Below are 22,607 nucleotides of genomic sequence, written 5' to 3'. Positions count from 1 at the left end.
AGTCCCTACTCTAATACACGTCGGTACCTCAGGACACCTGTCAATGTTCTGCTCTTTCTCTCAATTTCCTTGTATTACATTCTGAGCAGTTGGTTACCCAGATAATACACTGAAAAATCCAGCCAAAGTGGGGTGCTACCATAATCTCTGTAACTACTTGGTGGTGTGAATCTCTGTCTCTCTGTCTCTGTCTCTGTCTCTCTCTCTCCCTGTCTCTCTTTCTCTCTCTGTCTCTGACAGGATGAATTTAAATTCAAATCCAGTGATTGCGATGGTTGTGAGAGATTTCTTTGGTTTTCATTTCAGTCTGGGAAAACAGCCATATCCATAGAGAGGAAGCACATTCCATCCAATCAAATAGATACTCCTTCCCTAATGTTGCCTCTTAGTCATTTACTCTTGACCGCTAAGGTGTTAGAGAAAGACGGAAGAAGAAACTGGAAAAATACCTACACAGTCACAATGGACTTAGAGAGTGCCTCAGAGGGATAAGAAGATGCAACGCTATGCTTTAGTCTTGCAGACATCCTGAGTCTGTGACGTGTAGAACCCTGAGCATTAAAGGCCGATGAGAGCCGCAGGGAAAGGGGCTTGGGGGGCAGGCGTGAGAGGGGCTGCTGTTTGGGGTTAGTTTTTGTGCTTGCGGTCTCCACTCAGAGTCCCTTTAGTGATCTTACCTTTGTTTTCTGCCTTCAGTTCCTCTGCCATCAAGCTGTCTTGTCGGTTTCCGAGTACAAAGGCGAGAAATGAGAGGATCAAGGCATCCAGTATTCCAATGATAGCCAGGATGTACGCCCAGCGGACGGAGCAGGCCCCGAGGGTGTACTTGTCTGTCTTTTCCCCACACATCCGTTTTACTTCATCTGAATCCCAGCCATCGGGGAAAATCATACAGCCGAGCACAAGACAGGCAGCTGAGAGAGAAAGACGAAAGGAGAAACTGAGCATTTTATTTTAAAGGGTATTTCTATTGTCTGTCAAACATTCCAAGTGAATGATTTTGAGAGTAGCAAGTCTCAGCATTGTTTCCTGCCCCTCCCCTCCTGCTTAACAGAAAAAGCAGGCCCTGAACTCTGCAGCAGAGAAATTCAGGGATTGTACTTTAGAGGGAGCCCATACTGAGATAAGTTAAGGAAGATGTAGCTATGAGAAATATTAAGAAATTGAATCTTTGCGCACATTTGCAAAAAGGCTTCCATTGCAAATAGCCCAGAAGGAATCATCACACTGCATAAGGACAGTTCAATGCTGTCTTTACGAGCAAGGACAGCAGTCACAGAGGAGTTAGGATCACATGGGAAACACCAGTGTGTTTATTGACTTTGAATCTCTGGGAAAAATAACATTGAGGATACCTACCCCAGTGTCCAGACATTCCTTGAAATTCTTATTATGTGTAGCTCTCATTGATACTTTCTACTCTAGTATTCATTCTGTTTAGTTTTTGGAATATATGTATATATATATACATATGTATTGCAATTTTAAGTATATCATATTCCCCTTTTCTTTAATCCCTCCAAACTCACCTATGTACCCTCTTGCTCTCACTTAAATTCCTTAGATCTTTTTCTTTGTTTATATGTATATATCCATATATATATATACTTATATATGTGTGTTCTATTTATAGCTCTCTCTCTATATATTTATTTCCATTAAAAAATCCTGAACACATAAATACAACCCACTTAGTATGCATAACGCTACAATACACACATGTGCACACACACAGACACACACATGCACACAACTTCAGGGTTGACCATTTGGTATTGGATAACCAATTGCTGAGCTCTTCCCTGGGGAAGACTCTTTCTCTTATTATCAGTGTTCTTTAGCTGCCTGTAGCTCTCTTTGTAGGACTGAGGTCTCCTGAGCTGTCCCCATCCATGTTAGCATGTCTATTGGTGTTGTCCTTGTTCAGGTCATGTTAGGCTGACTGTGTTTAAAAAAGGAACAGTAGTACAGTGTGACAATGCAGAGTTTTAATGGAAATTAAGAGTTAGGAGAATGTAGTGGCATTTCATTTGTATTTTAATAAATAAAGCTTGCCTGAAGATTAGAAAAATAAAACAGCCCCACTGGTCAGCTTTAAGACCAGGTGGTGATGACACACACCGTTAATCCCAGTAGCCACAATGACACACACCTTTAATCCCAGAAGCCACATCAGTTTGCCAAAGAAACCAGGCGGTAGTAGTGAACACCCTTAATCCCAGAACTAGAGGATTATAAAACAGGAGGATACAGCTCTCAGTCTCAGCCTCATTCTGAAGTTTCCTGGAGGCAGAATCGCCATTTTTGGTCGAGGTTTGTTTTTCTTGTCTTCAAGTTGAACCCCAATATCTATCTATCTATCTATCTATCTATCTATCTATCTATCTATCTATGCATCTATCTGTCGTCTGTCTATCTGTCTGTCTGTCTGTCTGTCTGTCTCTCTCTCTCTCTCTCTATCTTTCTCTTTCCCCCTCCCTCCCTCCCTCCCTCTCTCCCTCCGTCCCTCCCTCCCTCCCTTCCTCCCTTCCTTTTCTCTCTCTCTCTCTTTCTTTCCTCTCTCTCTCTCTCTCTCTCTTTTCCTTTTTCTTTTTTCTTTTGGTTTTTCAAGACAGGGTTTCTCTGTGTTACTTTGGAGCCTGCCCTGGAATTTGTAGACCAGGCTGGCCTTGAACTCACAGAGATCCGCCTGCCTCTGCCTCCTGAGTGCTGGGATTAAAGGCATGTGCTACCACCACCCAGCTGAGAATTGTTTTCTATATTCCAAATATCATTGCATTATGAATAGCTCCCTGCTGTGTGTCTCTTTGTGTGTGTGTGTGTGTGTGTGTGTGTGCGTGTGCGCATGCGCATGTGTGCATGAAGGCAGGTAGAGGCCAGAGGTCAATGTTGTGCCTTTATTCAGTTGCTATCTACCTTTATTTTATTTTTAAATTTATTCTTCTCTCATACACTACATCTCATCAATCCAACCTCAGGTCCTTATGCCTCTGTAACAGGGCATTTTATGACGGAACCATTGTTAGTAGAAACTGCTTTTCCATTTTCCTTCTACCCAGACCCTAATAATCACACAGAAACAATACTAATTTCAACACTGTTTGACCAACAGCTCAGGCATATTTCTAGCTAGCTCTTCTATCTTAAATTCATCCATTTCTATTATTTTGTATTTTACCACGAGGCTCGGGTTTGTTGCCTCTTGCTTCTTGGGCAGCTACATCGTATCTTTCTCCTTCAGCAGCTACTAAGTGTCTCTCTGACTCTAATTTCTCTCTGTCTCTGTTCTGATTTCCCACCTGATTTTACTCTACTAAGCCATTGACCCAAACAGCTTTATTCATCAACCAATAAAAACAACACATATACCGAAGGGCATCCCACATCAAACCATTACATTCCCATGCCTCTCTTTTCTTTTCTTTTCTTTTCTTTTCTTTTCTTTTCTTTTCTTTTCTTTTCTCTCTTCTCTTCTCTTCTCTTCTCTTCTCTTCTCTTCTCTTCTCTTCTCTTCTTTTCCTTTCTTTTCGAGACAGTCTGACTATGTAGTCCAGGCTGTCTTTGACCCATGATCCTCCTGCCCTAGCCCAAGAAGTGCCGTGATTACAGGCACATGCTATCATACCTGGTTCCAAATTATTTTTCACTTAGAACATTGCCCTTCTATGAGCCCTCAGGGCTGTTGTTTATACCTCACTTAGAGCTTTTGTTCCTTTTGTGTGTTGTTAAGGTTATTTATTTACAAATATTGTCTCAAATAAAAGATCAAGCTTTCTGAGAAAAAAAACCACTTTTGCCATTTGTCCTATTCATAGAATGTAAAACAGTGTCTTGACCCAAACAGGCACTAAGATATGGGGAAAATGGATGGTAAATGAATGGATGATAATATCTGTGCCCTATACTATAAAATGTAATTAGTGGCAGTCAATACCACCATCATTAGTCATTGGCATAAATTTAGTTAAAGAGAGATTCAAATTAGGTGGTCATCAGCGCCAATTTTGTTGTGACTATACAACAGATTACAAGCACTCGGGGTGGATTTAAGTACAGCGAGTTGGTGATTTGAAGATGTTTTCACATGCTGGCTCTCTCAGCACAGCACACAGCATGCTCTTCATAATTGACAACAGATTATCTGTAATCCAAAAATGCAGTTTTCACAAACAGAATTAATTTATTTTGGACAATGCAGAAGATCTTTGAGTCTAAACTATATTTGAAAAATTTCTAAATTACTTTGAATATTTAAAATATTTAATATATGTATTTATCAGTTGAAGGACACTGAAGTCTTTTTCCGTTTTCCAGATATTGTGATTAGAACAGTATTGAACATGACTGAGTAGGGAACTCTGTAGGAGGCTATTGAGTCCTTAGGGTACATGCCAAGAAAATACACATACACAATGGAATCTACTCAGCTTTAAAGAAAAATGAAATCATGAAATTTGAAGATAAATGGATAGAAATGGAAAATATTATATTGAGTAAAGTAACCCAGACCAAGAAAGGCAAATGCCTCATGGTCTTCTCTTATTTGTGGATCCTAGCACCCAGTTGAATCTTTACATTTGATTAAATAACTTGTGGTAACTGAGGAAACCAGGAACATAGAAACTGTCGTGTGTGTGTGTGTGTGTGTGTGTGTGTGTGTGTGTGTGCACAAACTCTAGAGTTGGGGATATTAGGACACAAAGAGGAAAGCAGGGCAGGGAAACTTTAACCAAAGGAGAGGAGAAAAGCAGAGATAAATAAAATAAGCATGCTTGCTAAAGCCATAGGGAAACATTCTTTTATGAGCGTACTTAAAGGACACATATAGTATATGTGTGTGTACATATGAATACATAAACACGCACACACCATACATGCACCCACACACAGAGTTTAAATAGAATTATACCACACAGAGTGATGATACTCCTTCAGCAACAACTATAAATTATTTAACAAGAATCCTAGTGCCAGGCATAGGAAACTTCTCTTTGAATTGTTGGTCATGGGGACCTGAGAGAGGTTATTATAATTGCCTCAATTGTCTCCCAGACCTTGAAGATAAGATTCCACTGCTGAAGACACCACACACATAGAAGACATGGTTTGGAATTAACTGATCCAGAGCTGACCTGGAGAACTAACTCCCATAGAGTCAGAAGGTGCTATGCAAGCCATCAAGTTTAGAAAACAATGAATAGTCCTGCCTAGCTGTCAAATCTGTAACAACCACAACAAACGATCTGACGAGATATCCCCGATGGGGCAATAGTGGTACTTTTATCTTGGAGTCAATCAATAGCTGTCTAGTTGGATTGAAGGACAGCTCAATGGGAGTGGATTCAGACCTGGTACAGTAAACCTAACCAACCACCCCTGCAGGAGAGGATACTGCATTACTGCCATTTTACAAAACCAAAATGATTTCTGACTATATCCTGTATGTTCATATTCACACCCATAGATGAGTTCCGACTGTACCCTAAGTGTTCATAATCACACCCATACATGAGTTCTGACTGTACCTTACGTGTTCATACTCATGCCCATAGATGAGTTCTGGCTGTACCCTAAGTTTTCATACTCACATCCATAGATGAGTTCTGACTGTACCTTAAGTGTTCATACTCACACCCATAGATGAGTTCTGACTGTACCCTAAGTGTTCATACTCATGCCCATAGATGAGTTCTGACTATGTACTAAATGTTCATGCTTACACCCATAGATGAATGTTGCTCTTACTCTTCACCAAGAAAATTTTCCTTGTACACCATCTAGAGACTACCACAGGGGTCCACAGCTCGAGGGACCATGTTACTGTGGTTTTCCCAACTCCAGTTAGTACATCTACAACACAGCCTCTACATCCATGGCTTAGGGAACATTGAGGAAGATGGGGCAGTTTTATTATTAAGGCCAGAAGATCAGGATTTCTGAGGTACTGTGTTCTAGACATGACAGGGAAGTTGTTCCTTGAAATCTCAACAATAAAGTTGCCTAAACAAGATGTGTACAATGACAGTACCAGCTGTGATGACTAGTTTTGTGTCAACTAACATAGGCAGGAATAATTTTGGAAGAGAGAACCTCAACTGAGAAAAATGGCTCTACCAGATTTGCCTGTGGACAAGTGTATGGTGCATTTTTTTGATTAATGATCGATGTGGGTCCAGCTCACTGGGGGACTGTGCCACCCTTGGGCAAGTGATTCTAGATGGTGTAAGAAGGTTCTTAGTTGGAGTTTCTATTGCTGCAACAAAACACCATGACTAAAATGCAAGTCATGGAGGAAAGGGTTTACTTGGCTTACACTTCAGTGTTGCTGTTCATCACTGAAGGAAGTCAGGATGGAAACTCAAACAGAGCAGGATCCTGGAGACAGGAACAGATGCAGAGGCCATGGAGGGGAGCTGCTTACTGACTTGCTTCACATGGCTTGCTCAGCCTGATTTCTCATAGAACCCAGGACCAGCACTCCAGGGATGACACCACCCACCATGGGCAAAGCCCTCCCCCATTGATGGGCTAATTGAGAAAGTGCCTTACAGCTGGATCTCATGAAGACATTTCTTCAGCGGAGTCTCCTTTTTCTCTGATTACTCTAGCTTGTTTCAAGTTGACACACAAAACCAGCCAGTATGGAAGACAACCTGAGCAAGATCTGAGGAGCAAGCCAGAAAGCCACACTCTTCCATGGTCTCTGTGTCAGTTCCTGCCTCTAGATTCCTGCTTTGAATCCTTGCCCTGATTTCCCTTAGTGATGAAGTGGAACTTGAGAGTTGTAAGGTAAAATAAATAATTTCCTCTCCAAGTTGCTTTTGGTCATGGTGTTTTATCACAGCAATAGAAACCCTAATTAAGATATATGCATAGAAGCAACCCCAAAATAAATCTGGGAACATATATATATCTATCTATATATAGATATAGATATATATGTATGTATGTATGAATATATGCATGTTAATACAATTATGAAGAAAGGGTCTTGAATTTGAGAGTGAGTGGGAGCATGGAAGGAGTTGGAGGAAAGGTAGGGATAGAAATGATGTAGATAAAGTACTTGTATGAACATAAAAGAAAATAAAACTGATGATGTAGAGACACCTACACAGACACAAGCCGCAGAAGGTTTCCTAACACCTGACTGCCCTGATACAGCTCAGAACAATGAACACATCAGGGCACAGATAAAAACTGCTCATTTAAAGTCTTGTGTGCTTCATTTCTCCACCCAGAATGTAGGAGAACAACTGGGGCTCTCAGCTTGCCAAACACAGCACAGTAAGGGATTTTGTGTTTTGTTTCTTAGATCAGTTAAATCCATGTCCTTTGCTAATACAACCAATCTCCTAATGTGTCAGAGCAGCTACTATCACCCAGAGAGACACTCTGGACCCAGCTAAGCCTAGGATAGGTTTCCAGGCTCCCCACTCTGAGTGCCTCCAGAGGGAAGACCAATGTCCCTGACTCCAAACACGATGAGCTTCAGCTGGACACCCGGACACTTTAGGGTAAGTATGACACGGGGCTAGTAGGGAACATACTGAGAGATTTCGAGGTGCATTTCAGCAATTTCAAAATTAGGTAGTCTTTACAGAATTGAGTTAATACACATGGTCATAATGGGAAGGACAAGTGTCACAGGGGTTCACAGTCACAAATGGACAGCCTGCTAGACTTCAGGTTTGGGGGACATTGTCATCAAAAGACCTTTTCTCCTTCAATCTCTTCCTGCCTCAATGATAGACTCAACTCTCTTTTAAGTTTGTATTTCTGCGAATTCTGGGTTACAACTTGCAACCGACGAAAGTGTAGAGGTGGAAATACCCCAGACCCAAACCGCTAGAGAACTGACCACACCTGAAGTCCCCTCTTATCAAATGCAGAGGCAGATATCCCCATACCTAAGCCACTAGAGACCTGACCATACATCCGTAATCTTCTGTTCTTAAATGTAGAGGCGGATATCCTCAGACCCAAACCGCTAGAGAACTGACCGGACATCTGCAATCCTGTTCTCAAAGGTATCATTCCTTACGTTATGTTCTCAGAAGAGTAGGCAGAGATGGAACCACGTGTAACTCTTCTTTGTGCCATAAACAACTTCCTGAAAAGTTGTGCTTGCAAAGCTCTGAGACCTGATTTTTATTTTCAATAATCTAAAGGAGTTGGGGATTTAGAAAAATTATAAAACACTGAGCAGAAGGTTAAGGTTTTGAACTCCTCTAGAAAACTGTTTAGGTTTACCTGGAATGGACACCTGGTGTCACACAAGGCAGCACCCTGATATATACCCAGTTTTCCAATTTGTTTTTGTCAACCTTTTCTTAACATAAACTTCTTGATATTTTCTAGTTTATCTGTTTTGAAATGTAAATTACTGCAAAGCAGGATTAAAGACAACACAGATGTGTTTAAATGCTTTTACAGCTTATGATAGGTCTCATAGAGCAAAAGCCCCCCCAACAATGTAGTACCAAAGCATACGTCTTTTCCTTTTCTCTTTCTACTTAGCTTTTTTTGGTTTTGAAAGGGAAGGCCCCACAATTTTAGTGTATTTAACTTGTCACAAAAACTGAAGAGGCTCTGTTGACTTCTTTGAATCAATGATTCAGTGATTGAATTAATGCATTTTCTGTATGATTATTTCAGGGCTAAGCTAGCCGGGTGGCCAGAATGAACAAGCAGCCCCTCCTCGTAACACTTGGGTGCTGTGATAAATCCTGTTTCCTGGCATTCTATTAGTCAGACTTTCCTAATCAGCTTGATTTGTAGGTAGTCAATAAACACTAACAGCTGTTCTCAGTCCTGTGCAGGAAGTACCTGCAAGGTCCCTAGCTGCTTTAGTTAGTAATAGAAGAAATTGTGTTCTTGACTTTAACTATTAGCTATTTGTAAGTCAATCAACCCTAAGATATAGTATCATCTCTACAGTAAGCAAGGGTCAAGAATATGTGATTAATTCGCACATTATATCCTGACCACAATGGATAGCGGAGAATAAATCACAATTGGAAAATTATAAAAAAAATAATTTGGCCTCCTTATTAGAATGCCTAACTTCCTTGCAACTAGGTATTCCTCCATTTTTGCAACAGGTTTGCTGGGTGTATACTAGAGAACATTCTTGAATGTTCAGGAGAAATGGAACCTCACAAGTTGGAGGTAAGCACGCAAAAGTGGAAAGAAACCAACAGCCCAGTTATATGGGTCCTTCTAATCTAGACTACGCAACAAAGGTGTCTTTGTGAGGGTGTTTCCATTGCTTTCCACGTTAAGTGTGTTCCAAGTGGTTAAAAGTGCTCACATTCTACAAGGACACTGTGTCAGGCTGCTGATGCCACAGTGAGTTCTGAAATAGCTCAGAATGGTTCCCAAGAGCCACTAATTGTAATTAGTGCCGCTGTAGTGGCATTTTTCTTGCTAAAGAGCTGAATGTACTCTCTGTAGAGGAAATATCCTTAGACAAACCCACAAGCCTTTGCAATAGGCTTTGTCTCCAAAGGAAAAGATGATGGGAAAAGTAGCGGACAGGGCAGTGTCTTGGGCCTGCTTCTGTGGCTGGTCTAACTGCCCCACAAGGGCTTTGAATGCTACAGCCTGAGAACTGCCTATATCTGAACAGAAAGAGAAAGCTGAATTCCCTCTTTAAAGAAATCTATGCACTGGTACACCAAAGCAAGATAAATTGCCTCACCTTGCTGAGGCACTCGAGGGGAACATGGGAAATTATTTGGGCATACGGTAGCTGGAGAAATGGATGCCAGCAGAGGCTTCTAGGGCATGGAGGGCAAACTTCCACACTGGGACTGTCACTGAACCCCTGGTGAAGAGAGATGTATCGCTCCCACAGCGCCTCCATCAGCTCATGGTCAGTCACGTCGAGTTAGGGTATTTATACTTCCAGAGAAAGATTTAATATTTACAGCTCAGTTTCCTTCTGCAGTTACTTGGTGACACAGAACATGAACTACTCTGGTTTCGAGTGTGGCTCAGGAAACAAATCGTATCCTGGAAGATTATGGTTTTAAATATAATATACTTTTATGACCATTTAATTTGATGTCATAACATGAAAGACGTAATAGCCTGTAGAATGGTTTTAGTTAAGAGAGAATATAAACAGACCCTAGGCTGTCAGAAGAGGAGAGAAAGTGGCATCCACTGATGAGAAATGCTGCGATTCCCTGCCCAGCCATTTAGCCCCAATTTTCCTGAATAAAGGGGCCCAGAATAAAATACTCATGTTGCTGTGAGAACCTGGACTGTATATAGATGATCAGGCATCCACTGGCACCTGCAGATACAAGTTCTACAGTGAGTGGGGAAAAAGCTTTTCCAGAATAGGATGCCAAATAAAAGCACAAATGCTTGATTGATATCGGTTCAAATCCATCTAGGTCTTGAGGGTTAAATAGTCACATACAGGTGTAGGGGTATGGTTGAGTCATAGACCGTTCTAACATCAGAAGGCACATGGCTCAACCCAGTCCTGGAAAAAAAAGTCACATATAATAAAAATTAGAATCTAGAATGTAGAAAGCATGTAAAAGATCATTCTGAGCAGCACAACACTGCGAGATGACTTGATTTATGTGATATCACAGGACCAAATTCTGTGAAATCCTGAATGTGATTTTGTTAGTGGGAAATACAGTGCAAGAACAGTGAATGTTTATTGAATGCCTCTCACATGTGGGTAGACTTGATGTGAATTTTCTCATTCGATCCTTAAACAGAGATCAGAGAAATGTGAGGACACGTCTTCATGACTCAGTCCATTTCCACAGACAGGCATTTTCCTGGAAACACTTCCAATCCCTTAGCCTTGCTCCTCGTCTTCCACAGAGGCAGAACTGGTCTTATCTGCCCTGCCTGCTTCCTGACTTACCTCAGGAGATCTTGTGTTCACAAAAGCACGGCTAACACAGGGCAGGCGTGGCTCTTGAGTTCTCCCTGTCTCAATCACTTTTGTACTACTTCAGCGAAATGCCCAGCTCACCTTATGAAGAAGAGAGGGCTATTTACTCTACAGTTTTAGAAGTTTTTAGTTTGGGGGGCTCTCTTGGTTAAGTTTCTGGTGAGGACCTAATGGCAGGAGCGTTCTGGGGAAAACAATCGACAATTCAAGGCAGTGAGCCTGAAATAGAGCCTTAGATTTAGGCCCAGCCTTTTACAACTTACCCACCTGGGCAGTGGCTTTCCTACCAGGCCCCGTCTCTTAAAGAGATTTTTACTATCTTTCTTTAAAACTTGCTGTTGTTTCTTCATAGACTTTACATCATATATCCCGATCATATATCATTTCCCTATTCCTTTATAACTGTCCTCTGCCCTGGAAAACTCCCTCCAATAAAAACTTAAAGAAAAATAAAAAACAAAGAAAAAGAAAGAGGAAAGGAAAAAAAGTCTCATTGTGGAAACTGTAGTACAATATGGTGAGTCACACAGTAGACCATCCATCTTTATTTGTAAGTGTTCATTGCAATGAGACACTGCTCTGTTTTGAGAACTCCGGCTTCTGCTGCTACACTATCAGTTTGGGGCCCTCACTGGGACTCCTCTTGGACTTCCTGTTGTTGCCTTGTGTCATGGAGATCCTGCAGCTTTGAATTGCCAGGACCAGCACCTTCGCAGGCTCCAGCAGTTCACAGATGGTGTGGATGTTGGGCCTGGGTGGCAGTTGAGTTGACCAGCCTGCCAGATTTCCCTCATGGTCACCACCAGGGCAAGCTCTCCAGTGCTGCTACCTGCAGCAGGTAGCATGTGTGGGGGGCAGTTCTCCTGTTCTCATGCCTTCAGGTAATTCAGCCTCATCTACACCACCAGGGTCAGCTCTATCTATTGCTTTGCCTAGGGGAGATTCAAGTACCACTCTCCCAAGCCCTGCATCCACTGAGGGGCAAGACCACCTCTCTCACCCAGCACAGGCAGCAAGGGATGGGGGATGGGGAAGGGCATCTCTCCCTTGCCCACTTCACCTTATGGTAGATGAGGGGTGGTCTAAGATCTCCCATGCATCTTTGTGGGGCCAGATCACATGCACACCCACCAACAGAGTCAGCTCTATTCTGATGCCAAGGTGGGTGCACAGCTGGCTCTCCCAAGAGCTCCAGCCAGTGACTGGCAAGCTCAGCTTTCCCATCTCATGACTGGGACCAGCTTTCTGGCCTGCATTAGGTGGCAAGGGGCAAGGGGGTTATCTCTCCCTTACCACCACTGTTGGAGGAATCATTAGTTTGTTCCTGACTGCTCAGCCCCGAAATAACCACACAGAAACTATATTAATTAAATCACTGCTTGGCCTATTAGTTTTAGTTTCTTATTGGCTAACTTTTATATTAATTTAACCCATTTCTATTAATCTGTATATCGCCACGTGGCTGTGGCTAATTGGGTAAAGTTCCCAGCGTTTGTGGTGGGCTCCATGGCGTCTCTTTAATTCCGCCTTCCTCCTACCATGCTATAAGCCCAGCCAGTTTCTTTATTTATTAACCAATAAAAGTAACACATACATAAAAGGACCTCCCACACCACACCATCACCACCATCACTACCACCTCCTCCTCCACCACCACCACCACCACCTCCACCACCACCACCTCCACCACCACCACCACCACCTCCTCCTCCTCCTCCTCCACCACCACCTCCACAACCACCACCACCATCACCACCACCACCACCACCACCACCTCCACCTCCACCACCACCACCACCATCACCATCATTACCACCACCACCATCACCACCACCATCACCATCACCACCACCACCACCACCACCACCACCACCACCACCACCACCACTTGACAGACGGATAGTGGGGCTACCTCTCCTACTCTTATACCTTCAGCACTGGCTCACACACACTCCCCAGCCAGTGGGGTCAGTACTGCCCAGGCATGGTACAGGGCCGGCTCTTCCAAGTGCTGCAACTGGGTACCACCTTTCTTAATGGTACCAAGTCTCTAACACATGTACTAACCAACAACTTTCCATGACAACAATTCTCAATAAATTAAGAACAGAAGCAAATGACATAAACATAGCAAAAGCCAACCATGAGAATGCACAATCCACATTATACTCAGTGGTGAAAACTTGAAAGGGTCCAATATCACAAGGCATGGCTGCTTACTCTTACTATTTCAACTCAACATACTATTTAATAGTAACATTTAAAGGTTTTTAAAACTTGAAAGATCAAAAATTGTTTAAATACAGTACCTGAAAACTTAAACATTGTGTACTAAAGCCGCTGGAAATATAACTAATCTCAAAAAAAGAGACTCTCATCACCCTTCATTAGAAAGGACCATGCTCTGGGGGACACCCCATTAATATATGCACACATCATAACAGGTGAAGGGACTCTGGCCAGCTCAAGTGGTGGGACACGGCTCTGGCAGCCTTGCCTTCTTCCCCATTCTCTCTGTCTTCCTAAAAACCACCAGATTACATTTCTGAAGCTAGCCTCCAATGTCTGTTCCCTTATTTGGCCACTTCCTCATTCCAAGGCTGACTCCAAGGTCCAGCTGTCAAAGTATTAAAGTCCAGCAATCAGAAGCCCCCTTTGACTCACCTAATTAACATGCCCAACCAAAGTATACCTTGGCATCCTAGCCCATTCTAACACAGACCTGAAAGGTCATTTGCTGCTGTTTTCAGCCTGAGTCAGAAAGCAGCCACTTTAGCTTTTCTTCTGTACTTAATAAAGGCTCTCTCTGTGAAAACAGGGGTTTAAGTATGGTTTGTGCCTAATCTGAGGTCTAGGAGGAAGCCCGCATTGTGCGAGGTGGGGTGGGGGTGTCTCCTTCAACAGATACCTAGGTGATACTTTTTCACACTGTTCAGTCTTTCTTCCCCCCTCCTCCACAAATACCCAGCCAGCCAGCCCCTGTTGTAAGACGCTGCTTGTTTGTCCTGGCCACCCAGAACTGAAATAATCACACAGAAACCATATTGTTTAAAACACTGCTTGACACATTAGCTCTAGCTTCTTATTGGCTAACACTTAATATCTTAATTTAACCCATTTATAGTAATCTGTGTATTGCCACGTGGCTTACCAGGTAAAGTTCTGGCGTCTGTCTCTAGTAGGGCTACATGGTTCTCCCTGTCTCTGCCTTTTTTCTCCCAGCATTCAGTTTAGTTTTCCCTGCCTATCTACCCTATCAGGCCAAACCAGTTTCTTTATTAACCAATGGTATTCACAGCATACAGAGGGGAATCCCACATCAAACCCCTCTCTCACATCACCTCCATTCATTCCTTTACCTCACCTCCACACTCACTCAGTGTCTTACCCTCCCATACCTTCCTAGCTTCCCTCACACCAACAATATATCAATATATATATACATATACATACATACATACATATACATATACATGTATACATATACATGTATATGTATATGTATGTATGTATATATATATATTCTTCTCTCTTAAGTGCTGGTATTTATACAGTTTAAGAACTGCAGAATCTGTACAGAAGCTGCCAATCTCCCTATATAGAGAGTTAGTTATGTCATTCAGGATAGACATAATCTTGTCTAGGCATTGATTTTTCACCAGAAAAGGGCAGAATACCATGGTGGGTTTCAGATACCAAAACCTTGAGTGGATTGTTCCCTGTGATTTTCTTGTCTTCAGTTCTGTGGTTATTCTATAATCTCTTCTCATCAGAGCATAGAGATAAAGGCTATGAGGAGTCCAAGGGGCTGGTTCATATATTACATTTAAAACAAAACCTTGGGTTGCCTCATTATTGTTACTTTTTGTTTCTATACTTTTCCTGCCCCTTTTCAACTATTTATTGGGAAACTAAACATAAATAAGACATACAGGTTATATTCCAGTAACTTCTGTGTTGAAAATGCTGCTACTTTAGGATAAGAAGCTGTCCCGGGGAGAAAGGGAATTGGAAAGACAATAGCATAAAAAATATTGAATAAGAACTACAAAAGAGAGTAAGTCAGCATGCTAAATGTTCTGTCAAAAAATTTTCACATATCTTTCAACTTCATATTTTATCAGCAGTAGTCAAAAGTTTATAGATAGAACCTCTGTCCCTATGATGTTTGAAGAATAATGCCTGAGTCAGAACAATACCTTTCTTTGACTGAAATGGAATTTAACCCAGTCATTCTTAAGTGGCCAATGAACTGTCCAGAGGTGATTTGTCTTTGAAGATGGGTACTGAATGACTCTGGGCAGGGCAGACAGGAGGTTATGGAAGATGAACGGGGAGCTAAGATTTATATCCTGTCTTGGGTGATCCTCATTCCCTTGGTGCTTGTTACTTTTGTCCTTTAACCACTGCTCCCAGGGTCCATCTTGCCTTTTAAAACTCTACTGTGATTCATTCATCACTCTCATGAGACTGGGTTATGCTGTAGAATTATAGACTTTGATGCTCTGAAGCATTTTAAATTCTGGGATGCCCTTATGTGAATTACTGGCAACCTCAGAGGCATTAATTCTTACTGGATCAACATATGATCATGATTAGCTCTTAGAGTTTCTTCTTCTTTTTAAAACTGAAAACTGAGAACACCTAGAACAGCCATAGTTGGTCTTGATTCCTCATTACCTCACCACACTGATAGAAAAACATGTATATTCTGTCATTTCTTACTGCCCATTCCCTCTCTCCAAGGTACTGTTTGTATTCTCCAAAGGGAAGTTGATGTTTGTGTTCATGTGTGGTGTGTGGTTTATGTACTTGTCAATATTGGTATGTGTGTGTGTGTGTGTGTGTGTGTGGTGAGTATAAGCCAGAGGCTGATGTCAAATATCTTTCCTTGATTCCTTCTTTAGTTTTTGAGGCAGTGTCTCTTGCTGAATCTAAAGTTAATTGATTGGCTAGGTGGGATGGTCAAATCTGCCAGCACTGGAACTACAGATATCTGCTGCCATTCCCAGTTTTTTCTAGGTCCTAGGGATCTGAATTCAGGTCAGGTTGCTTGCATGGCAGGAATTTTACTGGGAGCCATCTCTTCAGCTCTGGAAGTTGAGTTTTATACACAAAAATTATGATTTTGTTGATTCCAAAGCATCAAACACACATAAGTTAAACATTTTCTAACCTGTGATGTGTATTGATTTTCTGTTGCTGAGATAAAAACCACTGAAAACACAAAGGCTTAATTTACACAATAGGAGAAAATCTTTGCCAGTTATACTTCTGCGTAGTGATATTTCATTTGTATTTTAATAAATAAAGCTTGCCTGAAGATTAGAGAGTAGAACAATGCCATTAGTTAGCCTTACTGACCAGGCAGTGGTAACACACACCTTTAATTCCAGTAGCCACACTAGTTTCCCATAGAAAACGGGTGGTGCATGGCTTTCATCCCAGCCCTAGACAGGAGGAGACAGCGCTCACACACAGTCTCATTCTGAGACTCCTGGAGGCAGGATTGCCATTTCAGACTGAGGTAGAGGTAAGAGCCAGTGGCTGGCTGTTTTGCTTTTCTGACCTTCAGGTTGAACCCCATGTTTTGTCTCTGAGTTTTTATTATTCGTGCTATACTTTTACTCCAGAAAAGAGACTAATATTTAAATCGCGTAAACAATTTTAAAAATTAGACATCAAAGAACAAAACTTCCAATTAAAGAGTAGGCTAGTGACCTCAATAGACAATTCTAGAATAAGAAACATAAATGACCAATAAATAGTTTTAAAAATGTTAAACATCCTTAGTTGCCAGGTTCTCTGGCGGAAAGGGCAGGAGCAGAGCTGGACTTGCCCGATTTTCCCCAAGGCTGAACGGGATGGTGAGTGTTGTTGACCCAGACACCTCCCCCCTGGCCACTGGTGAGATCACACATTGAGTCAGGAGACTGTTGAAGCAGGATCTTATTTAATTGTATTAGGCAGGAACTTATATAGGGTTGTGATGGGGGTGGGAGTCATGGGATGGGGTGAGGTGGAGTAAGGAATAAGGTCCAATAATGTCCTTCCACGTTAGCAGAGCCTGGGCAAAGGCGGGTTTAGATTGGTCTGCGCTGAATCACCCATATGTGGAAGTCATGGCCAAAGACAGGTCTCCAAACTCGAGCTATGCTCAGGAAGTTGCACTGGGCCTCACACCCAGAACTTATGAGGCCCGACACTTAGTTATCAGGAAAATGTCAGATTAAACCACTTTGAAATTTCATCTTGACATAGTTAGAATGGTTATCATGAAGAAAACAAAACCAACAAATGCTGATAAGACCATGGGGAAAGATGAATTGATTGAACTATAAATGGATACAGACACTATGGAAAGCATGCGGAGTCTTCAAAAAAACATTAAAAATGAAACTGCCATCTGATTCAGTTATACCATTCCTAGGAATAGACATACTCAAAAGATTTTTACCACAAAGATATTTGCACTGCATATCCATGTTCACTAAAGCTCGAGTCACAATACTAAGGGAATGGAATTAGCCTCGACACCCATCAACATACAAAGAGATAACGAAAATGCAGCTGATATACACAATAACATCTTATTCAATAATAAAGAAAATAAGGCTTAAAGTTTGCAGGAAAAGAATTCAATCTGGAAATTACTAAATGAAGTGACTCAGACTTGCAAAGATAATACTGCATGTTATCTATCATATGCAGATACTAGTTTTTAATATTTGTGCATGTGAGTGTAAGCGTGGGTATAGGAAATGTAATTGTAAATGGTATCACATGAAGTGAAGCAAGTTTTGAGGGAGGAGAGGCAGGATATTAAACAGGAAGGCAACTATTAGGGGCTGAATGGAAGAAGAGGCTACAGAGAAATCAAAGAAGGAAGATCATGAGAAATTATGTAGAAAAATGCTGTGATGAAATCTATTAATTGGTACACACAGAACATTTGTGGTTTAAATCGACATACACTTATCAGCGAATTGCTTTATAGATCAGAATTCCCACATGCATTTCAGAGACAAAAATCAACGTGTTGGTAGGTCTGTATTCCTTTCTGGAAGTTCCGTGGTACAATCAATCCCTCTCATTTTCCAGCTTCTAAATGATTTGTTCTCAAATATTCCTTGGGTCACAAGAGCATCCCCTTCCATCTTCAAAACCAGCATTGGGAGCTATGATAGACAAATGCTCGTATCTTTTCTGAAACCAAACACAGGACCCTAATCCTCCATGCAATGGCATCTGGGGGTGAAATGTTCAGAACATAATTAAATTATGAGGGTGGAATTCTCATGATTGGAGTTAGTTCCTCTATTAAAAGAAGACACACAAAACCATAATGAGAAGACAGCCTCAGACCAGGTACCCTCACTGACCACTAGATGTACTGGCATCTTTATTTTGTACTTCACACCTTCTAGGCTCATGAGAAACATATTTCAGTGATTTAAGGTGTCCAGTATTTTCTTATTGTACTTAAGGTACTTTCTTATTATAATCAAATGAAAAAATAAAGTGAGTTTAGTTCGTCATATGTAGCATCTCGCTCTCTCTCTCTTTTACTTCTTCTTCCACTGTAAAGGCCCACTCAGATGTTATAAACTCTCCATCATAAGGCCAACAGATTGGTCTTGGACCATTATTTTGCCAATCAGACCCAAGAGTTGGAAGGGGAATGAGGTTCAGGGACTGTGAGTTACAAAAAAGAAAAAAAAAACAGTATGTGAATGTGGGGGGGCATAGTTGTTTAATTAGAGCATGAAAATATTAAAATACAATTATGAATATATTTATTAAGAATAGGAAGATATCCAGCATCAACCAAAGTATACAGGATAGTTGACCATCTTAAGGGGAGACAAAACAGATAGCTTTTAAATGCTAATAATTAAAGCAAAAGAAATGAACTCTTACTACTAGCCCCAAACTGAGGAGATCTAGGGATGGACATTACACAATAACATTTGAATTCCATCTCCCTACATCACCAGAAGTGTTAATTCATCTCTTCTCATGGATGTATAGCAAATACCAGAAGTGGCTATCTCTAGTCAGGGTATTCATCCTGGGTAGAATCCTCCAGATAACAATAAAAATATATTTTCCATTCTTGGATTTGATTGAGGAAATTGCATATATTTTTCTAGTGTCAGGCCACAGAATGCTACCTAGAAGCCTCAAGTGATGCATGGATGGCAGAAACGGCCAAGGACCTTGCCCTTGGGCCTTCTGTACAGTTACAAGTATTTAGTTTCTATCAACCAGCTAAACTTGTCCTTGAGAAAAAGGGAAAAGAATTCTAGATACAAATATGCCTGCCTTCTTCTTATCCTTTCTTTGTTCGTGATATATTTTATGTCTTTGGGCATTTCTTGATGTACATTAGAATTTGCCTGTTGTGGAATATTAGTTTAAGGTGTGTTACATTTGTTTATGCTGTGGAATATTTGTTCAAAGATGCAAAGATGTGTTGCATTCTTTATGTTGTATTTGTTTAACTCTGTGGAAACTGTTACTTTGCCTGTCTAAAACACCTGATTGGTCTAATGAGGGCTGCCTAATCTGCAATGCTAATTAGTATTAATACTGTCATTAAAGTGCAATAATAAAAACATATAGTTGTCCAGTGGAGACCTTATTCCCATTTTAGAGCTAATGTACAGAGGAAGTTGTCATTGGGTGCCTTGTAAATATGCTTTCTCCTTTAACCTGAAAACTGACTTCCAGTCACTAATTAACCTGTAGATTTCTAACTAACCTAATCCAGTAAGTTCTTTTTCTTGAAAGAAGGGATATAGTACATAATATCTTTAAAATGTGATCCTTTGATGCTACGATAAAACCAACAACAACAACAAAAAACAGATGATTAAATGTTTTTGTGGGGGAGGGAAAACAGCCAGCTGATGAGTGGACCATAAAAATGTAATGTATTTATACGATTGAGTATCATTAGCTGAGAAAAATTAAATTATGAAATCTGCAGGCAAATGGATAGAACTGAATACAAACATTTTGAGTAAGATAACCCAGATCTACTAGTGTTTTCTTTCATCTGTGGGTGTGGGCTTTGAATCTTCATATATATATATATATATATATATATATATATATATATATATATGGAGCAATAAATAATTCAAGAAATTAGTAAGGGGCCAGGAGTGTATATCAAGAGAAGGGAGACAGAATGCAGTGTTACAGAGGAGTTAAAAGGAATGATGGGATAAAAAGGGTTAAGCAGAGTGCGATGGAAGGGCAGGAAGAAATATGGGGAGGGCAATGAACAGTATACATCTTTTAAAAATGTCATAGAAATCTCCTTCTGGAGAAGTCCCGTTCCCCACTCCTGCAACTTCAGTGGAACTCTGAAACACAGGCTACAAATTCACAAAGAGGACCAAGAGCCTGCAAATTCACTGAGAGGATCAAAAGGTGAGTAACCACCCACTTGTCAGGACACCCCATTCTCTAGACCCTCCATGTCAGGGCAGAACAGGAAGACTTGATCATCCTAACCCAGAAGAAGCAGAAGAAAACAATTTTAAATGTAACTTTATGAGGATGATGGAGGCCTTTAAAGAGGAAATGAAAAATTCCCTTAAAGAAATGGAGGGAAAGACAAACAAAAAATGGAAGAAATCAATTAAATCTCTTAAAGAAAACCAAGAGAAAAAAAACCAAGCAGGTGAAGCAAACAGTTCTAACAGTTCAAGACTTGAAGACTGAAATACAGGCAATAAAGAGAACACAAACTGAGGGAATTCGGGATATGGAAAATCTGGGTAAATGAAGGGGAACTACAGAGGCAAGCATAACCAACAGGATACAAGAGAAGGCTAAAAGAATCTCAGGTGTTGAAGATACTGTAGAGGAAATAAATTCATTGGTCAAAGAAAGCATTAAATCCAATAAATTCTTAACACAAAACATCTAGAAAATCTGGGATGGCATGAAAAGACCAAACCTAAGTATATTAGAGATAGAAGGAGAAGAACTCCAGCTCAAAGGCACAGAAAATATATTCAACAAAATCATAGGAGAAAACTTTCCCAACCTAAAAAGGATACAGAAATCACTATTAGGAAAACAGCAACCCAAGGAAGCTAACTGCACCCACAGAAACACAGGCAACAGATAACCTCACACCATGAAACCCCAAAGAAGGGAAACACAAACACTACCACCGAAAAATGACAGGAATTAACAATCACTGGTCATTAATAATTATGACTATCAACGGACTCCGTTCATTTATAAAACGACACAGGCTAAGAGAATGGATACAAAAGCAAGATTCATCCTTTTGCTGTATACAAGAAGCACACCTCAACCACAAAGACAAACATTACCTCAGAGCAAAAGGGTTGGGAAAGGTTTTCCAATCAAATGAACCTAAGAAACAAGTGGGTGTAGCTATCCTAATATCTAACAAAATCAGTCAGAAGAGATGAAGGGGACACTTTATACTCATCACAGGAACAATTCATCAAGATGAAGTCTTAATCCTGAACATCTATGCCCCAAATACAAGAGCATTCACATATGTAAAAGAAACATTATGACAAAACAAACCTCCACAAATAGAAAAGAATTGGAGTAACCCTCTAGGGAAGAACCTATTATTTTGCTAAATGGACATAGTATTAGACTGATTTCTAATGAATTATTGACTTTCCCATCAATTGGAACATCCTGTTCCCCTCATCAGTGAAATTTCTTTTTACAGTACATGAGGATTAATACACCTACAACTGGTGGTCAAAGAATAGAGAACGTTCAGCTTTAAGTAGGGTTTTATATCACATGTACTCTTATTGAGACTCAGGGATAATTGCAGAAGAGGGAGCAGAAAGATTATAAGAGCCCAAGGAATTGGGCGACAGTGTTAACTTTTATATATAGTAGAGAAATGCTGATATGATTACAACCATGGGAACTAAGCCATGGGAAGCCCTTGGAAAACTGAAGTCAATTGATTAGAACTTCCAAATTAATGGGGCAAAATAGAACAAGGAGAGAGCTGACCAGGAAAGGTAAAAAGAACAAAGTACGCTGAACAGTAAATCTAAAGTACGCAGGAGAAATAACTCAAAAATCAATTACCACAGGAAAAGCAAAAATCTTGAATTTCCTTCACCAAAATATTTGTTATAACCAGTGAAAAATTTTTACTTAAATGTTAAGTGAGAATCAGAGTTAGAACTGTAATGCAGTAAGATTGAAAATAAGGGTACAAAGAAAACCTGGCAAATAAATGAGGGTAGAAGAATTCAGAATAAAAACCACGAATGGGGTGAAGTAGTTCAGGTGCTGATAAAGATGATTTCCGCAAATGAAAAACTTTCATGCACAAACACAGAAGGTAAAATTTCTAAAACGTTTGAAAGGAAGATGCCAAATCCACGGTGGGATTTTTAAATAAACTTCTTTCAAAATTTGTAAGATAAACAGACTAAACGTTCCAAAGGACTTGAAGAACATGATCATCAAGGTTGAGTTAACTGACATTCTATAAAGAATTTCTATCCTACAAAAAGGATAGACAGTCTGAGCCCATAGAATACGTACTTACAAACATCATTTAGTATAAAGGGTCCTAATAAATCCATCACAGTTGGGATTCAAAAAAAGCTACATCTTGATTTGAAAAGATAAGAGATTAACAGTAGAA

At 40.6% G+C, this 22,607-nt stretch overlaps 1 protein-coding gene across 1 annotated transcript in view; it reads right to left on the bottom strand.

Moving 5' to 3' along the window:
- Positions 1-627: 627 nt before the first annotated feature.
- Positions 628-22,607, bottom strand: part of Lhfpl3 (LHFPL tetraspan subfamily member 3) — a 295,091-nt gene continuing 273,111 nt past the window's right edge. Inside the window, exon 2 of the mRNA XM_038315586.1 lies at positions 628-914. Within this exon, the coding sequence (XP_038171514.1) occupies positions 628-914 (287 nt within the window). The remainder of the gene's footprint in view (positions 915-22,607) is intronic.

The sequence above is a fragment of the Arvicola amphibius genome, chromosome 18 (genome assembly GCF_903992535.2).
Source record: "Arvicola amphibius chromosome 18, mArvAmp1.2, whole genome shotgun sequence".
Taxonomy (NCBI): domain Eukaryota; kingdom Metazoa; phylum Chordata; class Mammalia; order Rodentia; family Cricetidae; genus Arvicola; species Arvicola amphibius.
Note: the sequence above shows the minus strand (reverse complement) of the source record. Positions and strands in the feature narration are given on the sequence as shown.